This window comes from Plectrocnemia conspersa, unplaced genomic scaffold (assembly GCF_051122295.1).
Source record: "Plectrocnemia conspersa isolate PC_06_02 unplaced genomic scaffold, ASM5112229v1 ptg000013l, whole genome shotgun sequence".
Lineage (NCBI taxonomy): Eukaryota > Metazoa > Arthropoda > Insecta > Trichoptera > Polycentropodidae > Plectrocnemia > Plectrocnemia conspersa.
The window spans coordinates 4,120,001-4,147,669 of NW_028277177.1; the positions used below are offsets into that span (position 1 = coordinate 4,120,001).

Consider the following 27,669-nt stretch of genomic DNA (forward strand, 5'->3'; position numbering starts at 1 on the left):
AATATAATTATTTTTAGATCTTTATACCTTTTTCGTAAGGGTTTATATATAATATATGTTTACTAATAAATATCATATTGCAAAATATTTATTTTACAGTAAATCAACTTAAAGCAGAGACTTCCAAAACTTTCGATTTGTTTAAATATATGCATATTACACGAACTAAATCCAAACGTGGCAGCAATATGTAATCTTGCATTATTTATTAAATACTGCTATTATAATTATTATAATAATATTACTGAAACAACGAAACTGATAAACCCAATGAAGAAATACAAGATAAGAAAGATAAGAAAAACTTTTAATTATATTGCAGAAAACCACTATTCTAGACTGAAACATTGATTTAATATTTTCACCCTTGCATTAAATAGTTATCCTAATATTATAAAATCTTGATAAATGATACTTATGGATACTAGATCATTAAGTTTTGTTGGTATGCATACTGAGAAAGCAGTCATGAAATAATTTTTCATCAATTAGATTTGGCTTATCGAATAGAACGCCAAATATTTATATTTTAAAATTTAAAAACTAAACCTTCTTAATTATTAATAATAAAAACTAAGCTATTATTTGTAATTTTAAAACCATATTAATACATAACTTTCTATATATTATAATTATGTGATAATATTTTAAATTTAAATATTTTATTATTTATTTTATTAATAACCAGCAAGCGAAAATGATCTTTATAGTCAACTTTCAATCACATAACTGACACGCCTATTATGCTTCATGTATCCGCCGAGTACAAAAAAATTCCAAAAAATTTGGAGGGCTTGGAACGTTCCGATATAAAATACAAAATAAATATAGAGATGGTTCTTTCTTGTATTAATAAACATATTAACACTGAATTTTTAAAAAAAAATATTTTTACTAAATTAAGTTACTTTATTCCTTAACCTCAAAATCGCGTCAACGGACCGTAATGTGTTAATAGTTTGTTGTGCTATTATAATACACGAGATTAAAAATTAATTTAAATCAAAGTATAAATATTCACGACTCGGAGATTGCTGTCTTTAAACGAACCTAATAACGGAGCGCATAGTTTTGGGCCGATCCTCGTTATTCAAATACACCTGCAGACTGTCCAGATCCTGAGGGGCTTGGAAGTCGTGCGGGGCGCAGCTGCAGTGGCAACAACAAGGCCTCCTCATCTTGGACAGCAGATTCCTCAGATCGTTCGAGTCCGGCGATTCATTCTTATAGTATCGGTTGACAGAATCGCCACATTCTGGATGACTACTACCCGACTCGGTCATATCGGCCATTGCCGTTTTCTGGGCTTGGAGCTCCCTGCGGTACTTGGAGCTCCTCTCGGCGAACACGGCCTGGAAGGTGCCTTTCCAGAGGCGCTCGAAGAGAACGCGCTCGTTAGGGGCGTCGCGCTTGTTCACTTTCTTGCCGGCCTGTCTGCCCCCATAGAACATCTTATTTACTATTTATCAATTAAATCTATTTTTAAAATGGAAGACTCGACAACACAGATCGATTTTCTTAATACTAGGTGATCGAAATCACGCTTTGGAAGACATATGCGATTTTGTGATGAATTTATCGCGGTACTATATCATGTCGATATAGAAAAATAACATCGCGTCAAATATGGCGACGATTTGCGCGATTTTAAAAATATAATTATCCTCCGTCGTCGATGAAAGACATGGCGGAGGTCGAGAGGAAACTGCTGGGAAAACAGGATACACGCCACGACGCTCTCGAAGCGAGAGAGATAGACGGATAGGGGAGAAAGAGAGAGAGAACGATTGGGAGGCTGTCCGATGCGCGCGATCGAGGGCTGCTAAAGCGCTTTTCTCGGCTAAAAATGCTATTTAGCGCTAATTTTTCACCATTGGGAGCAAATTGACTATCTCTATTTTATATATCCAAATCACATATATTTTAAATATTAATTCATACACTGAACGTATTTACTCAATTTCATGGTTATCAATTAATTAAGCTCGGTTCACACTATTTAACAAATCACGTAATAGAAAACAATACATTAGAAACTCATCAACTCCAACTTCACAATTGAAGCAAAATCTTCTAAGACATGTATACCAAATAATTTAAATTTAACAAATGCTTGACATAGTTTAACACATATTTAATTTCAATTTAGATCAGTAGTAGCCGAACTCATTATTTTTAAAGCTTAGTCAGTTTTTATTATAAACTTTACAACTCAACTGTTCAGCATATAATTCTAAGATTTTTATCAAAATCTGATAATGTGCGTCATAAAAAATATTTTAGAATTGTGAAAAGTAGTTACTTTATTTATTTTTGACGAGTACTTAGTTCTTCCAGCTTAATATATTTTCAAGTAAAAATGATTCCGAATTTGCTGAATTCGCTGGTGCTCAACATACAAGTATGGCGTTGCGCCATGGAGTGCACCAGTGCTCGGCAATTTTGCCTACGAAAAAATATCTGTATGCGCCATCGGTCACTTCCATGGTATAATTCAACACCAAATATGCTATAGTCGAATGTATGTGTATACAGGCGGCCCTCGACTTTCGCACAATTCACTATTTCGCACATTTAAAAAAACATTTTTTTTTAATTTAATTTTTTTTTTAAAAAACGTTCTGATAGCGGTGAATCTTTTGCTTCAATCGGACGTTCGTATGATACAAACAGGTCTACGATATGTTTAATTTTGCAAAATAAAAATATAATTAAAGAATACGTTCAAAATTGTAGAAAATAAAAATATATTTCTACAATCTTTAATGATATGTTTCCAAAAAACACAGCAAAAAAAAACATGGATGAAATGGAAAATCTTTGTCATCGTAGATCAATGACCAACATCAAAAAAATGTCCCTCTGAGTATTTCAATTATTCAAGCAAAAGCTCTTAGTTTGCACAAAGATTGGAAGGATAGATTCAAAAAATATTTTAACACGGTTTTTCAAGCAAGTAACGGTTGGTTTTACAATTTTAAAATGAGGTATTCTTTTCATAATATTAAATTTACTGGAGAATCGGCTGATGCGGATAAAGATGCTGCAAAAGAATTTATTTCCTAATTATCCAAAATTATTGAAGATGTAGAATATTCCTCTAGCCAAATATTTAATGTAGATGAGACAGGTTTATTTTGGAAAACTCTTTAACAACGAAAAATATGAATGAAGTCTTCACGCACCTTGACAAATTTTTAAATATTATGGAAGATTGTGATCCCAATGGAGAACGCATATCTCAAGTGCCAATAAAGACATAGCATGTTATAAAATACTATATGAAGAAAAGAAAAAGAATAGTGGAAAACAGTTAACTCTTGATAACTTTTCAAAGGAAACACCCGTAAACTCCACTTAAACGTGTCTCTTAAACATCTTATATTTACTTGATAAATATGTATTTTAAAATACACACAATTTCAATTTTTTTTACTTCCCTCGACTTTCGTACATTCAACATTCGCACACATTTTCAGGAACCAATTATGTGCGAAATTCGAGGGCCGCCTGTATGTATACGCATGCATTTGAGCATATCTTATATTTTTTATATAAATATTTTGAAAATATCAAACACTAAAAATAAAAAAGCCATCTTGGATTTTTTTGTTTGAGGAGGATAAATTGTTTTGGGAGCTAAAAAATAAGTCATCACAAGATTTTTTTTCGAGGACAAATGAGGAGAGATTGCTACGGAAGCTAAAAAAAACATTTCGGATTTTTTTGTTAATTTAGAGATGCTGCGAGAACTAAAAAAAATCACCTCGGACGTTTTTGTTCAAAGATGACAAAGGACAAAAAAGAGGAAAATGGGGGATAAAAAAGGAAAACGTCTGATCACCTCACATTAGAGAAATCATGATAATCAGATTTCTAATAAAAAATACTTTAATTCGGGGGAAAACATATTTAAGCTTTAATTAATTAATATTTTTTATATAAAATGTATAATAAAAACTAAATTTTGCTAAGTGCACAATGCGGCATTATCAACATTTTGCTTGACAGTTTTTAACGTTAAAATTAAAAACATAATAACTGTTGCACACAAACGTCAGCCATGCAAAACAGAAGGATGACCTAATTATACGTTATTTATAAAAAAAACAATCGTTACGAGCCAATGACGCATATATGCGTAATTTATAAAATTGCTGTGATGCGCTTATTCGTCATTCAATGTCGAAAAAGATAATTTTACATACAGCTGTGGTCAATTGAAAGTTTCATAGGCAATATTTCACGAATTATATTATAAGTTCGTGTGTTTTATGAATTAAAGTGTATATTGTTCCTTTTATAAAAATATATTTTAAAAATTCTAAAATTATTACGCTACACAAGTTGTACTAGCAACAGCAATAAATTACTAATAATTCATTCTACGCTGAAACAATTCTGAGTAAAGGTATATTTTTTTCGATGCGCAGCAGCAATATCTTAATATTTTTTTTAAATTACTCTCTGCGCATTTTGATCTTCTATTGAACAAAAATCACACGCGAAAGTTACATTTACCTTATTTCATAAATTTAGCCAAATTGCTCCGAATATAAACGGGCTATCCTAAATCAAGAAAGCGAATACACGCGATTTTGTAAAAAAAGCCACTGCAGAAACATAGGACTTTTAATGAGTCAAAATACTGCTAGCCAATATAATTATATTTTTGTGCTGATATGCATGACGCATGAAATTTAATTTATTCACTATTTTTGGTTGACATTAAATATTGAAACGTAAACTGTGGTACATAATGAGAATAGATCAATCACAAAAAATATCAATTATGAATAACTAGCAACGTTTGGCGTCGCCCTGGGGCAAACAGATCCGCCCTTGTACGCCAGAAACGTGATCAATACGAACTCTCCACCCTCTGCATGGCTCCCGAGGGAGTGTGGGGCGTAGGGGGCGTCGCATTAGCTCAGCGGCCGTCGCCCGGGGCGGACGGAAGCACCGCAAATGCGTACTACGATGAATGAATTGATAAAAAAATCGGAAGCGGTACACTCCGGTCCCACTAAAAAAAACAGAGGTCCCCCAAAAAATGTAATATGGGCCGCAAACCAAATTTTAAAGTCTTTCGAAAACAGCAATGCAACTCAGTTAAAATCTCGCTTGACTGATCCCGACTTGGGAGTAAAAATAAAACCACATCTGAAAGCGGGGAGGATTTTTGAGCCTTTAAAATCGGCGATAAAATGTTTATTTTTTTAACATGTAAACTTTTTTATTTAGGTAGAGGGCCGCAAATGATATTTTTATACGTTGCAATTTTGATGGTGGCGAGCGACATAAATCGCTCTGCGTATTCTCTTTAACTACTACTTACTGGATGTCGCTCGCACCGAATCTAACATGCCAGAGGATTTTTCACGCTTGTAAAATCGCATTGCGCTCGTAATCTAGCGCTCCGCGTTTATATGAAATTGTGGCAAAAGCAAAATCTAAATTTTAGCGTTCTTTAGCAGTTTTCACGCGGATGGAGCCATAATAAATATAATCGTTTATATGACATGCTAATGTTACGCAAGACATCGTGTTTCGTACATTATAGAATATTATTAATAATATATGTATGGTTAAAAAAATACAATTTTTAAGAAATATGCAGTTGATTACACAGATATTGAATTCACTGCGATGCGCTGCCAATTCAATCTCATTTTTATATTTATTAAAAACATAATAAGCATATTAGTAAAACATCCCAAACTTTCACCCTGAAATAAAACTCAAACCTCGAATTTTTAAAGAAAATTAAAGTGGAAGTTTTTTAAATTTCTGTACTGTCCACGAAACGGTGATGATCTATATTTATTTGCACGTAAGCCAGTCTGAATTAGCACTATTACTAGTTCAGTGCTTCTCAAACGACGATTATAATATTGCGCCGGCTTGCGTATCGGCAAATATTAAAAATAAGGTTGTTCTTATTTATTCTTAACATGCCCAATAAAAAAGTTGTTATGGCTAAGATCCTTGAGCCAAAACAAGCGCGCGTTTGTTGCTCTTTCTAATACCGCTGACGGGCGTACAGTTCGGATGCGTGTACTATTATTGTAAACAAATTTTAAATATGAAGAAAAGACGAAATAGAAGATTTAAACAGCCGTCCAATTTCGTCGCTTGTTCTTAAAGCCATATGAGACAGTCTTTCCGCGAGGGTCAAGATCACAAGAGGAAAGCGCATGCATCTTCTCCATGCAGAGAAAAGTTAAACAAGTAGAAGTTTCAACAAATGTTAGATTAAAGTATTATTGCGAGTAAAAATATCCGATGGTACAATTAATACAATACTCAATGCCAAATATAGACTGTTTATTCGATAAGAAGAGCTACTTTCAGACATTTTTTAATGTTCCACAGCCACTGAAAATATTATATTATTTTGTTTTAAAACTATATATTGTATAGCGCATAAGGAATCTTTACATTATTGAATCTTAATAAATTTATTCCTCGATAAACATATTGCTACCTTTAAAAAGGGGCTCGACATAAGAAGTTTTTGTATCACTGCTAACAATCAACGTATGTAAATTGAAACGTCCGAAACATGGACTTTCAGAAGGAAACACAGAATCGAACATGTGCGTCTTAATGGGCCACAGTTTTTTGTGTATTTTTTATTTATTGCTACGAAGATAAACGTTAAGGAATAATTAATAGTAACGACACATTCAAGTTGTTCTGAACCTTGTTTATTTTTAAAAATGCGCTCCATCGGATTTTGGTGGAGCGCGAGGCTGGTTCTTTCTAGATATACGAATTTTAAAAGAATACACAGTTTGAGCTACAAAAACCGACCCCACAATTCACTCGATTTTGATTTCGTCGTGAATTGTAATTTAAAATTTTGTGGTAAAAATAATGTCTGTTTTTCATATTTTTTTACTTTGAGCGAATAAAACAAATGCCATTATCTGCCCTCCTCTCCAAATGACGTCCCTGTTAAGAATCCACATAATCGTGTCGGAATCGTGTCGGAACGATTTTCCCATATTTATAACATTATGGTAATTAAGGTGTTTCGAAATCAATGAAACGCCATTTCGTTTTAAAATAACTATGCAACGTTCGTTACTATCTAAAAGTGATTCATAAATGCAGGGACATCATTTTAGATTTTTCCAAGGGGTGGAAGGGGGGGGGTAAAAGTTGGCCAGTTAGTAGTCGCTTTTTTTAATAGTTTTATTTCATTAAAATTCATAATATTTCATTAAATGACATGAATTTTTCTGACAAAATTCAAATCGATAAAATCGTGCCGTCGCAGTGGAAACGTTCGGTTATCTAGTGTTCATATTATTTTTATGAAGCACATCACGCACCGGCACGTTTTTATTGCTTTTGACGTGAATTTTTGCCTTCTGAGAAGTGATAATTGTTTTTGCGCCCTCCTATTGACCAAAATTCGGTTTGAATATACTTCGACCAATATTAGAAGTCATCATATTTTTAAAACATAGTGTAATATCGAAGTGCAGACAAACTATGGAGCAATATGCGAGATACGACGTCTGTCTGTATTTATTCTTCCGCTAATTTTCCCCTGAGAGATAAGTTGGCTTAGTTCTTACTTTGAACATTAAACTTTTATTAGGTTAAGTTTGGGTTTGAACAGTAAATGGACATTTCGCATCTGTCAAATTGAGTTTCATAGACATTTTAGAGCAGCATATGCGTGCATCAGTTGATTTATATTTTCGCTAGTAGAAATATATATCTACTGGTGAAAATGTATTTGGACTTTACAAATAAAAATATAACTGCACTGAAAAATGCAAACCATTTATATATCGCATGTAAATAAATAATGAAAAGTATGAAAATGTATGTATTACTACGTATGGAAAAGTTTAAATTATATAATTTTACTAGCACCTGCCAGGTAAATTATATTTTCACTGGTAACATATAGCTACCAGCGAAAATGTATTCCGATATGATTTTACTGAAATTATATACATAAAAAAATATTTTCGGATAGATTCAATACTACATTTTTTTAGATTTTCTTTGGGGAATGACCCGAAAATTTCAGCTTTTTCCAGGAAGATGGGCAAAAGTTGACTAATCAGTCATCGTTTTTTTAATATTTCAATTTCATTAAAATTCATTAAATGGCATGCAGTTTTCTGGCTAAATACAAGGGGAGTGCAAATGCTCCCACCTAAATGGCGTTGTTGTTCACCCATTTACTCACAAGTATTTTTTTAATTGTCATAAAATTTACTTCATTTTCATACCTATTTTCATGCTGCGGTAACATAAGGAAGGGCCGTGTCAATCTAAATAGAAAAATACACAAAACGCGTGACAGGCGGCGTTGAATAACAACTCAAAGTTGGTTCTTTTTGCCCGTCACTGGTGACCCCCATGGCTACCAACGCCTTAATATTTTATTTCAATTATAAAGCAATGATTGGTTTAACAATAACAATAGGGCGTAACAATAAACTTATTCAAGTACTACAGAGCCGCAAGCCGCAAATTAAGTTATATTTAAGTTCAACTTACGAATCGGCTGACATTTATATAAAAAAACTGCTAATGACCTTTTGTACTGCTCACAAGACAATAATATTTATATATGCCCTGAAATCCACTGCGCATTCACCAATTACGATATTTTTTTACTAACCCGAATCTCCATCATAAAGCAAGATACGAAAAAGGTTAGCTATCAGCCGATCGTTGATGTAAAATAGCGGTTCTTAAACTACGACCAGCAAACGGATTATCATATAAAATGTGTAACTCCTCTCGTAGGATACGTTTCGTAGTATTGCCATCACCGGACCCAAATAATAATAGTAAATAAATAAAATAAAATACTCACATGACTCTGCCGAACTCGTCCATTGTCGGCCTGTCCAGCGTGTTGCAGTCCATCAGCTTCGTCCTGAACGCGGCCACCTTCGTCTCCACGTCGCTCCTGGAGAACCTGCGCAAGAGCAGAACGCTCATCGTGACGCATTCAATGGATCGACTATATCGGCGGACGAGTGTCGCCCATCTGACACCCCATTTTACATCGATCCGTGCATATTGTGCATACAATCGGGCGAGGGTTAGCCGACTCTGGGGTGGTGGTAGTCGGACAATGCTATAAAAATCGATTTTTCACCCCCCATAAAAAGTCGGAGCAAGTGTCCGGAAAGGATAGAACCGGTGCACGCGCAGCCCCTGCGACAACAACGCACCATATGCAAATGGTGTTGAGGGGATTTAATAGGTTTACGACATTTTCAACTTATACAAATATCGAGTAAATAACTCCCGAGTTTATAATAATAAATAATAAAAAAAAAACGACATGCTAAAAATAATTGGAATACCTCTCGCTTACAACTATTTTATTACTAGCATCGTACAATGAATATCTAGCATATATATTTCAAACTAATATAACTTATCAGCTGACAAGTATTAACTACATACATGTTCTACAAAATCGTGCAGGTTGTTATTAAAAATTCTGTTCTTCCAAGGGTATTTTCACACGAAAGTTAGAAATTTACAATATTCCGTATTTATTTCCAGTTAAAATTTAATTACACCCCTGGTTACGTGCGGATGATTTCACTCTATGTTCACGTTTTTTCGATTGTGTACGAATAATACGTACAGACATACAAATTCATGTACATCTAGCTTTTTATAGTTATTATGTTATTATTAGATTGTAACATCAAACGTTTATAATATTATGTATTAATCTATAAGCATGTGTATAACGTATCCAACGCATTATGTCAAAAAATAATGCTTTATTATAAAGCTGCGGTTCTGAAACATTTCTAGCTAAACAATCCACTGTAGAATTTTTTAAATATCACATAGTCAAAATATAATAGTATTCCAAGAATTTTATTAAAATCGTGCGCGTTAGCTTAAATCCTGTACACTTAACCAGTGGTACCAAAACTAAACAAAAAAAATGCATTGGACCTAATAAATATGGAAAATATCAATAGTATTATATTGCAACAAAAATATCTATAAAAGCTTAAAGGGTTATGTATCGTGTTCATAAAACCGGCGTACGTTATATATAGCTAGTAATAATTATCAAAACTAAAATATTTATTGTATTTTATAACCATACACTTTATACTTTGGTTATCTAAAATAACACAACAATTTTAAATGAGCAATATATAAATATAATTGTTTATGTTGGACAGATTAGGTTAATATAAACAGATTGGTCAGAACAGTGAACATATTTTAAATAACTCTCTCTAACGAATCCTTTTCCTAAGAAAAAATCCGAATATTTAACTTGCATTAATGCACAAATAATTCGTTTTATGGAGCAAAGTATTTATTTAAATGCACATACAGCTGTGGTCAATTGAAAGTTTCATAGGCAATATTTCACAAAGTCTATTATTAAAATGTATTCTATCCTCAAATCTTGTTCTATTGTGTTTTTGTTATGGTCAGGTGCATCTGTGGTAATAATTTACAAGATCTTTTAACTTCTAAAGCCTCCTCAGTTGCACATTAGCCTCGATTATGTAAAAAAATCCGCAAAATCATGGAGAGATCAGAACATGTCGATCACGGTAAAATCTAAAATAATAGCATAATTCTAGAGATAGCGTGAAGAGTGGGGTTTAGTGGTTCTGTTATTCGAAAATTTATTAAAAAATATCGCGAGACAGAAATTCTAGAAGGTGCGAGGGGGTGGTCGGAAGCGTATGACGTCTGCTCGAGAAGACCGCAGAATAAAGGATGTCATAAAAAATATCGATTCAACACTGCTGCTGAAATACAAACAGAATTGCAATCTACTTCAAACTCTAATAGTTCGAGGACAGTGAATAGACGATTGGTTGAAGCTGGATTTAAAGCGCGAAACCCAGCAAAAAAAAAACAATATTTACTGAGAAAATTAAAAAAATCGCTTTGAATGGGCTCATCGCCATTGGACCGTCGAAGATTGGAGAAGAGTGACTTTCTCGGACGAATCCAAATTTATTCTGTTTGGTGCAGATAGTAAGCGACTGTGCGCCGTAGTAAAAGCGAAAGATTTCATCCCTTATGCATTAATCGATTCATCAAGCACTCACCCTATATGATGATCTGGGGGTGAATGACAGCTTATGGATTGTGCTCTGTAAATTTCGTCCAGGTCACCATGAATGTAAAAAGATATAAAATGCTTGTAAAAAACGACTTTATTCTAACCCTTGAAGAACTTTCCCAACATACTGCTGAACCCATTTTTAATGACGATTCTGCGCGTCTAATTATAGTTTTTACATTCAAACTTTCACTAAATTAATCCTATAGATTACACAATTCAAAGAGTTTATGGGAATCACATCATTAACATTGCCAGGAAACAACAATTAAGAAAAAACCATCAAAAAATGTTGACGAGCTGAAAAATCATATCACGGAAGTGTGGGAAGAGGAGATTGATCTTACAATAATTGAAAATCTGTATTTATCGATGCCAGGCAGAATACAAGAATTTATTAAAAATAAAGGCGAAATTATGTCAAAATAATTTTGTTTTCATGTTATAAGTGTTTTATAACAAGCTTCTAATTTTAAATGTCCTCAATATTGCTTTCTATGAATAGAACCAAAAAAAGGGTCACGCGCATGTGTTGAGTTGGAGGCTCACCATTATGCACTTGCTGAGACGACGAAAAAAATGCACCTTTCTCAGTATTGACGCAATTATACCTTCCTAATTTTACAATACCCGTATTTTTTAACAGTATTAACGCAAAAAAGAAAGTTAAAAACTATAAGTATCTATTATAAATTCAAAAACGTGTAAAAAATGCATCAAAGTTGATAAAATAATCAAAATACGTATAAGAACCGCCATATCGACTTTCAATTGGCCACAGTTGTATCTCTCAAAATAATTCCCTATTAAATAACACTAACACCCATTCATGTGCATCAAATTTACTTCTAAAGCTAGTCTTTCTGATTATCTATCTTACTAAAAACATTTGAATAACATGAATTTCTACATCAACCAAATTAAAAACAATATGATGCTGATAAAATTTTTAAATACTTTTTTATTTACAACAATATATTATAGCCTTTCTAAACGCACACAAATTTCATTATTTGATCCACTATTAATTTTTAATATTAAAGAATGTAAAAGACGAAAAATAAATTTCTCTATTCAAGAGATGGTGCACGTTCAGTTTACTCAATTGTGAAGATAATGAACGGAACCAGTTACTTACATAAGCTTATATTCTCTGAATCAACAAACTAATCCTCGAGATTGGTAGCCCTATTATGCTGCTTGCTGAGAAATTTAGTGCAATTGATAAATTCTAAAAGGCGATGGATTCCAGTCAGGAATTAATGCTTCTCTCATGATCAATTTTATGTCTAAAGTTAGATTATATATATTTGTATAAGTGAAGTAGACGTATTATTTACCTAACTGCCACTAGATATTTTGGTATTATAATTACACACTGGTTCCAATAGTTTCGTTATACAATGAATGAATTATATAAGTCATGAACAAAATACCAATCCAAATAATATAAAATCAATACATCTAAACAATTAGCATGCACGTAGGTCGAAGCCATACTACTTATGAGCCTATTACGATATAACGATAACTCACCCTTTCTGCTCGAGATCGTCTTCCAATTCGGCGCATTTCAGCTCGATCTTCCGCTTCCTCTCGTGATCCAGAATTTCCTTGTTGGGCTGCTTGTTCGTAGATGCGTCCAATCGAGCGATCTCCTCCTCGGTGCGATAACCCACCTTGTCTTTGGTCTTCCTCACTATGGCCCAGTTTCGTTGTACGTGTCCATTCGTCCCTGACCCCCTCGGGGTCTGAAGTCCTATTCCGTTATACATCTTTTATCTGTAGAGAAGAAGGAAAACATTGGATTAATTAGAATATTTATACTTGCACCGTAAGCAAATAAATGTACATATGATTCAATCTATCAGTACTTTAATGGAGTGCCAACTTTAAATTAAAGAATGTTGAGACAACAAAATATTATTTAGTAAATTAAATTAACTTAAGCCATAAAGGTTTGTTCAAGTAGGAATATTTTTAAGTAATTTAGCAGAAAATCCTAAACGAGATAAAGATTTTTCTCACGCAAGTGTTTTGTTTACCAGTTTCTAGAACCTAAATTGTGGCTATTTGTATATTTTAGTTTCTTCAGCTACTTCAACAGCATTTTTCTCATTTAGCATAAGATCTGTTATGAGAAATCAATAACTCTATGACATCTTCAACATTAACATGATTAATTAACATTTCTAGATCTGTGAGTTTTAACTAAATAAGTACTGACAAAGCTCATTCCATAATCATGACATCAAAGACAGTGGCTATGAAATATATAGTAATACAATATATAAATCAGAATGTATATCTTTCATGGAAAACATTTGCTAGATTATAGTTAAATGCAATCTGAATATTCGCCCGTATTTTAACGATTCGTTATTCAAATATTTGTCCTACTATAAAAATAGAAGAGAGCAGAATATTTAAATAAAATGAAATATTCACTAAAAACCGATCAACTAGTGAATTATGCATATCACAACATTTTTCTTTCGCGTAGCCCTGCATTATCTACAGCCTAATTGCTCCCATTTTTTGTTTTGCGAAATTCACCTTCTTGTTATTTATAACAGACAACTGATACCCAACAAAATAATGAATAAAAAAAAACACTTAATTCCCGAAATTTCAGAAATTACTCATATTTCTGAGTTAATATTGTTCACATGTAAACTTAATCGCTGGTAATGAATTTTATGTATCTTTTAAATCAATATGAATAAGGTTTAATTTAAAGTACGTCTAAAGTAATTTATTATGGAAATATTTTTGAGCATCCCCTGTTGAAGTACTTTTGATGGCAGGTATAGTTAATGCTCTATTATTTATTAAATTAGAATAAATGGTCTTGATACTATTTTTATAATACAAAATTATGTGTGTATTAAACCGTATTTTTCGATTCGTCATAAAGACATTCTATATTTGTATCAACTATTAATTACTGTATTTTTTCAATGTAATTCGTTAAATAGATATTAAGATATTATGATAAAAATGTCAGCTCGTCTAATGAATCGGCAATGAGTTGAGCCAAAAATACTAGATGAACGTCAGGAGCCAATCGATTTATTTATATTGTTTTTACTAACTATACAGATATTTTTTTATAGAACAAGAATTAAAAGACTTCTGCTAATAATAAAATTTCCAATATGACTTGGATTATTTAGCAAAAAATTGTGTTTAAAAATAATTTTGCGACAATGCATTTGACATCTATTAAAACGGTAAACATTATCGTTTTATAACCATAACAAACCGAATTCTGAAATTATCACATTTCAACAAAAAATTATGTCCGTCAAACACTTTATAAGCTGAAAACTTTTAACTATGTTAATAGTAACAATCTTTAAATTATCAGGTATTTTTCCTTCGAAGAATGCTTTATTTACTAAATAATTTAATTTAGTGCCTAGAAATTCCCATCTTTCTTTAATTATATTTACATCCAATTCATCAGTACTAGTTCATTTTTTTATCGAACTGAAGTATTGTTTTCACAATCTCTTCTATACTCTCAAATGTATCATATGATGTTCTTTATGTATATATATATTTCCATCAATTTCCATATTAATTATGTCGATTCTCTGAATGGAATTAATTTTTTTTTTTTTGTTTTCGACATCTTATTTCGGTCATTTTATATTTCATCTATCGACATTTCATAACATTGCTTTGATTGCCATATTACTACATAACATGTATGTTTTTTTATTTTTCATTAAATACTTTATATAATATTTTACATGTTTTGTTTTAATTATTTAAAATAATTTAGCCTTAACATATAATTTGTCGCCTTAAAATTAGACCGAGACATGAATTGTTTATGTTGCGTTAAAGTAGCACAAAACAAACTTCGTAACAACTGATGCAGCACCCACTTTTTAAGCTTTTTTGATCCAAGCTGTTTTAAATGGTCCAGAACTTCCGTGTAAGTTCTCGAATCGTTATACACAATTCCAACTCAATTAACGCCGTCAGTTGATCATTATCAACTGAATAAGGACACCACCACCACCGTTATTTATCTATAAATATTTTTGACCCAGTCCCTGTATTACCTAAGAACATCATCATTTCAAAAGAAAAAAAGCACTCAAAATATTTTACATTAAAAACATAGAATCGAGCTCAAGTATCAATGCATGTAATCTTGTTAGATAAAATATCTTAAATCTGTGCGAAATATTTGTAAAAATGCTATCTTTGCTTTTGAACTCCTCATATTACATATGGCGATAGCTTTAGGTTAATCGGTGAAAATTATATATGCGGAAGAGGAAAATGCCGGAAATCGATCGCAGGTGATTCTCAGGTTATCTCCAGCAAGGTTTATGCAACGTCATAGATACCGTGCGTCGGTATTTTGATTATTGTTAGAAAAATTATATTTTTTGAAGGCGACGCACGTTGAACGCAATATAAGTGGGCGACCGGGGCGCTAAATATAGGCGACCGTGAGTAAAACGCGCGTGTAAATCAACGCATCGCACCGTTGAATCGTTCATGACAATGGAAAATAGACTTACGTTTAGAGCATTATTGTCGGTCGAAGTGAGGCGGCCATATCAGCCTCTGCGGCGATACACAACTGACATTTTTAATCCCGACGCGCGGCCTTAATCGCTCGAACTTCGTCCATAGCGCTTACGAGTGAATTATCGAACAATTGATTTAAATGTCGAGAGACTAAAATATTTTTAATCGAGTGTACAACGAGACCATGATATGTTCTTTTGTCACTGTTTATGCACGCACACAAATGCATTTTCTACTCAAACTCGATGACGTCAGCACGCGCTGTTTTTCAAACGTTCGCAATAGACATAATATTTTATTTTACATTTTTTTATACAAAAAATATTATTAAACAATAAATAATAAAAGCACATCTACAAAAATTAAACCAAAAAACATACATATATTAACATATAAAAATAATAAATTTTAAAAATCTAAATACCTAGCAATCCGGACATTTTATTACTTTATGCATTTGACACAGCTCGATGGCAAGCAAAGCACACAAACATGTCACAGAAGTAAACGTTTTTCTTTTTGGAATTACTTCAGTCGGAGCCGTGTATTTAGGATCCTAATGATAAAGAGCACAATGATTAAAAGAAGGTCCACAACGTCTCGGTACAAATCTAGCAAATTAACAAAATTCCGATAGAGAAATTAAGGGGGGGGTAAAGATTCTCTATTTGCCACATACAGGGGATACAATAAAATGGCGCTTGAATCTGGCACTAGAGTGATCGGTGAATTGCAATTATCTACCGTCTTCTTTTTTTCATTTGTTTTATTTTTTGTTTTAAAAACACGCATATACTTATTATACGCAAGAACGCACAAAACAGTGAACGTCATTCATTACGGGGAGCACGCGCGCGTATGTGGTCCACGCGAAGTTGCATGAATGTGTGGTAACACTACTCGGACTTCGCACGACTTCGGCTATTTTTACCTCGGGTAACTTCGCAAGTAGTGTAGTTCTAGCTTTACAAGAACAAAAATTACAAGTACGTCTTCGTCCAATATTACGAGTACTACTGGGCAAAGACGATGTAGGTAGGACCTTCGGGTGCAAAAGTCTTCACAAATAATTATATTACTGACATTTGTGATTTATGCAAATAAACGTACTCCTGTCGTTCAATTACACCTTTTTTAAAGAAATCTACCGATTGTAGGCGTATGACAAGCTTTTGACGGATTTAATCATTGAATCGCCACAAAAAATATTTATGGATTATTTATGGATATTATAGGCATTGAACGCCATAATAGCAACAAGCTTCATAAATATTCTGAATGGCCACCGGCTAGTCGCCCCTACGCAAGAATATTAACAAAAAAATACCAAGGAGTTTCAAGAATTTATAGGTAAAAATGTGTTATTTTTTATAAAAGTCTAAGAAATAATATAACAATACTATAGACAAGTAATCATTTATTTTAGCAAGGATCATAAAACGTAAATTTAACTTATTTAAACATAAAAGCTTTTATAGAATTATTTGGCTGGCAAAAACTAGCATTTACTGTAAATCTATATATTGTATATATTATAATACTCAAAATTCCAATACTAAGGTGACCAGACTTTGAAAATATTAAAGGAGGACAAAAATAAAAAAGGCATATTGAACATTTTTTTTCGAGGAGGATAAAGGAGGGCGGATTGCTGCGGGAACTAAAAATGTCCTTTTAGAAATTTTAAATTTTGGTCAAATGGCATCTTGGAATTTTTTAAGAACAAATTTATAAGGGGGACTAAAAAAAGATATTTTAGAATTTTTTGCTTAATCTCGTCTTAATGTGTCAATCTGCTTTATATATATATACATCTTTTTTTAATCATCAAATATTCCCAATTTTCCCTTCACCGTCTATTCCATTGGAATAAACCGAGGTTTTTTCCACCAGCACATACCTAATTGGGTTTTGACATGGTTGGATGAAGGATAGACTACGTATTGTCAAATATGTAAAAAGACTAAAAGCTATTCAATTATATTATAAAGTTTACATACAAATTAAACAAATTTTATTTTATCAAAATATATTTGCAATATTGCATAATAAAGCGTATATAAGTTGTTATTAAAATATAATATTTGTATTTTTAATCAGTGTTGGGTATCAAGTATAATGCAATCAAGTGACGTTTATGACATTTGGGCGACTGGCAACACTATACAGTGATTTATCGTCGGAAACCGGTTGTTTTCCTGATCCTCGATAAAAATGGTGAAAAAACAGGAATTGAACGGCTACGAAGAGTTCTGCGCTTTCGTTGATGGACTACCCAAAACTCTACCTTCTTCTTATTATTTCTTATTCACTGGAAGTAAATTACCGAACGGAGAGAGTTGGTGTGAAGATTGTGTTGATGGTAAGGAAATAATTTACTATTATCATGTTTTTGTAATAAATTGTTGTTATACAGTATAAAACATTTTCACCTAAGTAACAGCTTACTATTAAAACGACAATTGTTCTTATCGTTATATAAATTTGATAAGAATACATTTGTACTTTGATCTCATAAAATTAACAATGCAATATTTCTTCAGCGCATCCAGTAATACACGATGCTTTGACATCGGCTCCTAAAGATGCTACCTTTGTAGAAGTAACCGTCGGGAATCGCGAAGTGTATGTAATATTATTTTGTTAATTTCTTAAAATGTTTTAAAACTAGTAATATATGTGTTTAATTTCAGGTGGAAAGATCGTAATTGCCTCTTTCGCAAAGATTATCGAACAAAACTTATGGTCATTCCGACGCTGATAAGGTGGACATGCCCCCAAAAACTCGAAGGTGTAATGTGTGCTAAGAAAGAATTGGTTGAAATGATGTTCTCTGAAGAATACGACAATGAATAATTTAAATGCTTATTATTTTTTGTATATAATTATCAAACAATATATATTTATATAATATACACATATTTTAAAATTATATCTTGTGTTGGAAAAATCTTTATTTATTTTCAATTACACTAAAACCATAGAGAAACCTAAGACTAGTGTACGATGCACTAGTCGTCGTACGTATTTCTGAATGAATTAGCCATACGACGGCTGGTCATCGTAATATGACTTTTAGTTTATATATTTACAACTAAAAATTATCATGGTCCTATATTTACTCGCAATGAGTGTTATTGTTGCTCTAGTGTGAATGTTTTTGAAGCAGAATACGACGGCTGGTTGTCGTGTCATAATGGCATTTTATATATTGAAAAATTTGTTCATTGTAAATGTTTCTTTTCAGTAGTAAAAAAATTAAAAGCAATAAAATGGTGCAGAATGGTTTTATTTTTATTTAATTACACAAAAGTAAGTAAATACACAAAACTTTTAAGTATGTAGTTTTATCAAAATATAAATAAAAAAGTAGCTAATGAAGCAGCGGAGTGACTAGAGTTCTGGTCAGATAAGTCAATACCTGTTTTTCCTGCATTATAGTCTAACTAACATGAGGACATCCCGTTTATCTTTCCATTTAGTTACAACAATTCCCTTTTCATTTTAAGAGATTTCCAATTGCATCATACAATATGCACATGTGACGGCCCCTTGATAATCATTATTCCTTATCAGGCCAAATGACGGCCGGTAGTCATATAAATATTTTTAATTAAACGACTATATATTTATTAAATTAAATATTATATATCAAATCCTGTATTCAAAATTCTTACAAAATAATAAATTACCATGTTACTTACTTTGGCCTCCATATTTTAGAACAATCAATGTACGCATGGCAGTTAGTGCTAAAATTTTATTTTTGCGCTTAGCCAAAGCCTCTTGGTTGCTGTTAATATTTTCAATTGGACATTGCAAAGTATATTTTATTTGTATATATGTACATATATATTTATTTATTTAAATTAAATTTTAATTATCGTAACCTAACAGATTACCCCAATGGGTCACAATGGTAGAAAACAATAATTGTATTATTTCAATATATATATATAAATATATGTTTATTTTTTTAAATCTCGGTATTCATTTCCAGCCAAATATAGAATAAAAGTAAGTGAATATGTATAATTAAAATAAAGCTCCTCGTAGCTGACATTAAACAGTTCAATGTGCAATACCAGCATATTAATGAGCCGGATGCCCACAACCATAGGCGAGTCGGCAAGTGCGAACGTCCTAGCCCCAACGGCAAGTAGAAGTAAGTTGGCTTAGTTTATATTTCGAACTTAACCTAATGTAAGTTCTAAAACTATAATTTGTTTTAGAACTTTTAGTAAGTTTGGGTTTAAACCACGGCTGTGGAGTCGTTTTCAAAAAAAATCATTATAATTTCTAATAATAGTTTGCATCCATTTATATTTATTTTAAACAAAAATATATTTCGCGCATTGTAGGATTAAGCATCCCTGATCATTCTATAAAATATGGTGCTACCATCTATCGATATAATATTATAAGCTGTCAGTGAGGACACTGTTTTATCGACACGCTTTCACCCAACTTTCAACAGCACTGTTTATCGTCACATTTCAAAAGGAACGATTACAGTTTTGATTATATTTATATTGATTCGTTATTGATTTTACAAATTGTAAACAACGAATTGATGAGATATTTGTTTTATTTAGTTATATTTTAAAAACACCTGAAATATATTGATAGTTGTTTACATAATATACATTTATTTAATTCCGAAATTTACGATATTTTAATTGGAATTTCATATTGTAAATGCATTATTTACGATCGAGAGTAAATGAATGGTCGAAAATCGAAAGGACGCGCTTTGTGCATTCTGGAGCTGCTGCGGGCGCAACAACTAGTTGCTCGTCAGAAGTGGTCGAGTCGGGACGCCTTATTTGTGCGCCGTGCGTTATATATATTTTTTATTTTTACGCGGGATCTAAAACCATTATTTTTGACCATTACCTTAATTTAAAATTAAAAAGCTTCCCCCGCTAAATATAAAAATACAAATTAATTTAAAAATAACATAAGAAGTGTTGTTGTTAAAATAAAAATATATTTATATTTTCAGGACGAGTTTACTAGTGATTTTAAAGTGTTTTTCAATTATAAAACTTGGGATTATTCGTGAATTGTAAGTATTTACGTGTATTCATGATTAATATATGCAAAATTAAGCAACATGTTCACACACCGGCCAAACCTTGAAAATACAGCCTTATGATCTCATACTTTTATTCATTTTATTATTAGATAAAATGAATCAAATGTATGCTATGTGTATTATATATGCTTTTAATTTATAATTAGAAAACTACGGTTCAACTCAAATGTAACGGTAACGTAACTCTACCGATTCGTTAACGGTTATAATAAGCCATTCGTGTAAGTGCATGTAATAAAAATGACACTGACAATGCGTATGAAGTATGACTAATTTGCGAGATAGAGATGCTACTAATAGTAATAACCGATAACTGCAAATATTCCTCGTCGGGTCACAGATTCGTGTCAATTGCGATGACCGAACGCCAAAAGCATTCGATTGCATTTTTAACACCGATTTGGCGGTTCAGTTTTGATTAATAGCTTCTGACTATTTGTGGATTCGGGACTAAATAGTCTAGTTTTTCTTATTCTTGTAAACAACTACACGTCGAAATCAAAAACAAGCCAATCGATAAAAATACTCTATTCGCGACGGATACTAACTCTATTTTCATTCGACAATACACATATTGAGACCGCGGTGCTTTATAGATCATAAAAATATATATAAAACATCTACAAATACAACGGTAACGACATAAACATTATATTTGTTATTTTATCGTTAAGTATTGCATCATAAAAATGGGCGTAAAAGCTTTGATAGTTTTTTTCTAAAGAGCAATTTATCAAAGAACTAGTTAGTTAAGCGATTCAGCCCAAATTGATCACCTGCCAATTTGGAAATGGAAGCGGTTAAGAGCAATTTTAAAATAATTACTTCAACGTAATCATGCATTAAGCATTTCTTATAATCGTATTATATTATTTTATTTCATTACCTCTGTATGTTTATAACTTACAACAAAATGCATAGCTTTATGGTCGGAATGATGATTGAAATATTACAAAACAGAATGTATTGTATGATCGTATTTACTACACATCTCTCGATTTTTTACATTTTATCGTTTATAGAACAACAGCTGTACAGGTATTGCGTTATTTATTCAATTTTAAAAAAATATCTAACCATATTTTTATGAAGGGAAAGAAAATGAAAAATCTATTTTCAGTATATGGCATAACACATTTTTGCAATTATTTATATATTTGGTTCCAATAGAAAAGTGTAGTTAAAATATTTTCCATTTGCTAAGAAACGGCACCGACAATCCGTCAATAAAAGGCGATTTTCAGCTGTTAACTCCAGAGAGTCGCGATTGCGTCTCTTATTTTTACCGTTTTGGTCATAACATCGACGCTCGAAAACGTTTCCCTAATATAAGCTATCTAAATTTTAAACGAGCTTGCTAGACACAAACATATTTTCGACGATAGCTACGAGGAGATGAAACAATTGATTTGGGATTGTGCATATCACTTTTATGTATGTTATGTTTTTCACGGTTTTAGCTCTTATGCAGGCTTAAGATTTCAAGTAGAATAACCTTTGACAAATTAATAATGAAGTTTATTTATTTTAATACAGTAAATATATTGTTTGTATTATATTTCAATACATTGAGATGCCTTTATAAATGTTTTAGTGGGAACCCTGATCGGAAATGAGAACCACTAGGTTAATGCCACTCTCTTCTTCCTTTCTTTGATGCAACTGTATTTCGATGCCAAGAAGTAACGCAACATTGTTAAAATTAAATTTAGATGTGACTGTCTTTTTCACAATAATGAGTCGAAAACAATCATCCACATATACAAGCATATGCAAGCGAAGACACATTATTATGTCACGATGACTTCATCGCGTTATATTTTCCTGTCGAGGATCTCTAAAATAAACTTTGAATCACCACCGTTCGCCGGAATTGTATACAACGTGTAACTTTTTACAATTTCCTCTTACGCGACCTAATTCGAATACATAGTTAATTTACTATTTTTTAAGTGCTCATCATTATAAAGAAAAAGGCTATTCGTTTCGGTAGATTTGCTTTCGAGGGAAGACCAATATCCTGAATGAAATCACTCACGTATGCCAAACAATCGGTCGTAAAATGTCCATACATTTCAATCGAGCCGTGATCGATCACCGTCTGGCCGATAAGGCAGAACTTTCGTGAGAACCAGACCGCAGGAAGTCCGACAAAATTAACACAATTTCGTCTCAGAAATATTCACTCATAAAGACGTGCAAAAAGTCGCAGACGTGTGTTAATTCGGCGAATTGGCTTAATTTGTTCTTTGTACTCAATTTTTATCTTGATTCTGCTACCCATGAAAGGCAATGGTGGAACTATATAAAGCCTATTTTTAAACGCAAGTAAATATTGACTTGAAATTTATTTTATATCTCCTTCAACCTATCTATTTAGTCATAGGATAACCTGGCACTCGCTCTCATTCTAGTCTCTACGAGATTTTGCAATCTACGAAAGTCTGTGGCTATCTAACTATTCTATTTTATTTTATTTTTATTTTTATTAATATTATTTACATAAAAATTACCAAAGGGGGGAACCCAAAATAATACAGTTCTGCAACTGCTGGTGGGTCAAACGGAGGTCAACGCATTGCTGGGCACTCCTTGTGGCTTTTTAATTAAAAAGCTCGGATTATGGGAGACAGTAGCGCAGAGGGATTAACAAGCTCGTTTTCGACCGGAAAGCTAAACTATTTTTAGGTTCGAAGCTCCCTTCGTCGACTTCAAAATAGTACCGCCCCCTCCGCGCCGGTTAAAAATTTAACAAGATTGATGCGTTTATACACGGTCATATAAAAAAATTCACGCTCGAGATGAACGAAATTAACGAAATGTAATTCATGCTGTGTTTGTACGCGCGCTTGTTTAGCTTTTTTAATGGACGAAAATCGTGCTGTTACGGCTGTCGTTCACGTTTTGACATTTAAAATGACGTCAGCGACCATACTTTCATTGTCGTGATTAATTGCATGATTAAGTATGCTTGTATGCATAAGTGTAATTAAATTTTATTAATCACACAATTTGTGATTATTTATTAATAATTAAAATTTTATACTTATATTATAAAATTATCAATAATGAGAAGAATATACAATGAACGATAATTTCTTTGTCATGATCGCGTGTTATAAAACTAACATATTAAAAAAGACAATACACGAGGTGAAAAAGTAAAACAAAAACTTACTCAAATCCGTTTCACCGTAAAATAGGGGTTACCAATTTGTGCTCGATTCAGGAATCATAGTCAGCGGAGCACCCTAAGTAAGAGGTTAGGGTTACACGTTTACCTCACAAGTCAAGATACATACGTATGTACACAATCGCTACTTTGAACAATTTTAGAACAAATTAAATTAGTGGTGTAAATAATATGGTGAAACTTATCCGTTATTTGAATATATTTAATTATTATGATAACACTAGAGTAAAAGTATGCGTATAGTAAAAATACTTTTTATTTCTTAAGCAAATTTATAAAGCTATAAATTAGTGTTTTAATTAATTTATGTATTTGTTAAAATACGACCATCGTGTCAGGTTACACCCAATGCGTCACAATGATCATAACAAAAGTAGCATATTCATATGTTTATATAGTAAATGTTAAAAGATATCAAAATCTATTTAATACTTATTCTTTATTTATGAAAAAGTTTTAGTGTGAAGGTATGTGTATAGTAAAAATATATTTATATGCCATTTAAAATATATTAATGAGCCATACATAAAATTAAATACGTGAGCATAGACGATTTGTGCCATATCTCTTACTTCTTGTGTAATACTCAAATTTATTGATAATTCCTGGGTCATAACCACTCTTACGCATAAAAACTAATTTTCTTATAAGCAATTCACGGCTTTTACAAACTATGTTTGTCTTTTACTTCTATAAATTATCAGCACGTGCTATATGCAATTATTTTGCTTCGTTCCTCAAAACAATTGTTTGCAAATTCGTTGTGTTTCAATGGCAAATTAGTACTTTAAAAACATGCGTAATTGCTTTCTCTTCTGAATATATGACATTAATACATATTAGTATTATATAAAATGTTTTACGCAATATTAAGTACCTAACGGTCAGTCAAAATACTGATAATATCGATCTTCACCCGAGTCGCAGCTAGCTCGTAGAGATAACATATGATTTATGTTTATAAAGTTCAATTATAAATCCAAAAGCTAGTCACCGAGAGTTTCATTAGAATACCTCGAAACATTTATCGAGATTTATAACATAAAACTATGTTGCTTTTATGAGGTATAATCTTTTATTTATATATGAATCATGAATTAATGAAATAAGACATTTTGTTGAGTTCACCCTTTATATTTTGGATGCCTCAATAGGCTTGTCACATAATAGGAAATTGTACACCTTAGTCCGTTATAAATTAAATAAATATTTATATTTGGCTTTTTGCTATTTTGCGACGGCTAAAAACATCACAATATCATCCAATTATAATTTATTTATTTTTGATTTAAATCGCACATAAAAAAACAACGTAATAAGCCCCTCAATTAACGTATCCTTGCTCGGTTTGTGTGATCGTTTTGGCGAAAAAACAAGCGCACTTTTTATGCTTCCTCTCAGAGCGGATCTGACGGTAAATCACCCGCTGCTCCTTTGACTATAATAAGTTGAGCTTGGACCCCACTACCAGCGGACTCTGCGAGTCAGCCATGATGTCATCAGCCTTTCCATTCGACATGTTCATAAAATGATGTCATAACCTCTCGACCACGTTTTTTGAGTAGACGTTCTTTTTTTCCAGTCTGAAGATTTTATCATTCGATTTCTAGAATGGTCTCAAGGTTATGGGGTCATGGCGAAATATCGTTTGAAAATTCTGCGAAGGAATAGAAATGAGTCTTCGAACAATTTTGTATTTAATTCTGTAATAAAGATAAGATATGTCAATTCTAATGTTAAATAATTGAATTCAGCTGCAATTTAATTGTTATAGAATTCAAGTATTTAATATAAGAATTCAAAAATATGTGTTAAATAAGAATTAATGTCGGTCTTCGTGTTTCGTACATTTTAAAATATTATTATTACATTTCGCCATTACATTACGGTGAGTTATTAACTATTTTAAATGTAATGTATTTTAATAATATGAATTTATTATAAGTCATGTTTACCATAAAAAAAAACATTAGATATCATTTTTCAAAGATAAACTCAACTTTCTATAAATAAGTCTTATACGATTGAGTCGTTCATTTAATCAAAATTAAGTATGTAATAATTATTATAAATTATTACTAGTCCATTGTTTGGTTTCAACAATATACGACAATGCTTTATCTAATAAATAATTAAAAATCGGTAGAGCACCCAGGACTGCACAATAGCCACGCAAACTTTTGAAAGCCATCAATCACCCCTAAAAACTCTTTAAACATTTTTTCATAAGCTCTGAAACTCGTCTAGAGCATAAGCAGTATTAGAATTATCATTTACAATTAATAAACAGCAGAGCTTTGAAATTTCCAGTATTGAAAATGTAACTGTATACTTAAGCTTTGTATGCAATGCATATTGTGATTGTTAAATAATTTCGGTTAGCTTAGGTGAATATTTTTTCTTTTCAACGACTCACATACAACGTAACAAACTATTAGTTCTAAAGACTTGCCCAATTTGGACGCCATATTGAATCAAAGCCTTATATGGCACCAAGTTACAAGACGAAATCGTCAAAATGGCTCATAATTATACTGACGTGAGCTTTCGAGTACTTTCTCGTGGCAAACGAAAATTTTATCGCCTCACGCTTACATACTTATACAAAATTAACATTTTGTGTGGTTACTAAATGTGTTTTATGCCTTCCGTCCGTTTTATCTAATAATTAATTTTTATTTCTAATACATAACGAGGATGTGTGAGCCCATAAATGCACGCTTCTCTATTGGGGTTTGAAGATAATTCACATAGCAGACAGTTAAACATTTTAATTAATGAAACAACATAAACAACAATCAATATATGCATTCGAGTTGATTTTTAATCTAGTTGAAATGGAAATAATACTTTTATTGAAGGAATTTTACATATGATATCAATTAAAATCATTTTCTATTTATCTATTAATGATATAACATATTTTTGTTACAAAATTCACCCGAATTTGTATATTTTGATTCCGAGAATTATCATAATGAATTAATCAGTAGTTTTTTTACTACGTTACAGTCGCACCTTTTTTACGTCATACATCTGTTTTATTTTACTGTTATTCCAGTCGAACTGGGACATTCTATTTCAGACGGCGAAATATTAAAACAACGAACGCCCCGAAAAATAATGTATCGAAATTCACTCGCTTTTACGAGTCACGTGGTAACTAAATGATTCGATGTAACGAGCTGTTAAAATATAAAAAAAATGCCGGAAATTGCGTTCGCGAAAATTACTCTTAAATATGATATAAAAAATATAATTTATTAAATTATATATATACACAATATACAACACTTAATTGTATTATTTATAATGCACGCTCATTTTATTTATCTAAAAAAGGGAGGGATAATTTTTGTATTAAATAAATATATTTTTGCTGTTAATATAATACATATCGTGTATAACTAATATGTATATTAGTTATGTCTTTTATATTCTTTGAAAGGTATTTTTGAATGGAAAAAAATGTATTTAACACATGGTAATTACTCATCGCTGGTATTTTTAAAAAGCTGAACAAACAAAACTGGTTTATAAATAATAAGTAGTAAGTATTCAATACTTGTATAAAATAAAAATATCATACAATACTCATATACATATATGTATATATAATAATTATAATTAATTATAATGAAACAGCCTCTTTCAAATCATATACGCTAATTAACCAGCATGAAATTACGTTACGTTAAAATAAACCATCATATTATGTAA

At 31.8% G+C, this 27,669-nt stretch overlaps 3 protein-coding genes across 6 annotated transcripts in view; 2 read left to right on the plus strand and 1 right to left on the minus strand.

The window, feature by feature from the left end:
- Positions 1-15,712, minus strand: part of Srrm234 (Serine-arginine repetitive matrix 2/3/4) — a 27,430-nt gene extending 11,718 nt beyond the window's left edge. For all 3 annotated transcript variants that reach the window (XM_088202938.1, XM_088202941.1, XM_088202940.1), the window contains exons 1-3: positions 15,649-15,712; positions 12,641-12,886; positions 8,852-8,956 (exon numbers count right to left, since the gene is read on the minus strand). In XM_088202938.1, coding sequence (XP_088059064.1) covers positions 8,852-8,956; positions 12,641-12,879 — 344 coding nt within the window. In that variant the 5' untranslated portion in view covers positions 12,880-12,886; positions 15,649-15,712. The remainder of the gene's footprint in view (positions 1-8,851; positions 8,957-12,640; positions 12,887-15,648) is intronic.
- Positions 15,713-17,788: 2,076 nt separating this feature from the next.
- Positions 17,789-18,590, plus strand: LOC148227080 (thioredoxin domain-containing protein 17-like). The gene is made up of 3 exons (XM_088201965.1): positions 17,789-18,020; positions 18,202-18,283; positions 18,352-18,590. The coding sequence occupies exons 1-3, from the start codon at positions 17,873-17,875 to the stop codon at positions 18,512-18,514; spliced, it is 393 nt and encodes a 130-aa protein (XP_088058091.1). The 5' UTR covers positions 17,789-17,872; the 3' UTR covers positions 18,515-18,590.
- Positions 18,591-20,446: 1,856 nt separating this feature from the next.
- SP1173 (major facilitator superfamily domain-containing protein SP1173) overlaps positions 20,447-27,669 on the plus strand; it is a 43,094-nt gene continuing 35,871 nt past the window's right edge. For both annotated transcript variants that reach the window (XM_088201248.1, XM_088201249.1), the window contains exons 1-2: positions 20,447-20,493; positions 20,664-20,726. The gene's annotated coding sequence lies outside the window, so the exon portion shown is untranslated. The remainder of the gene's footprint in view (positions 20,494-20,663; positions 20,727-27,669) is intronic.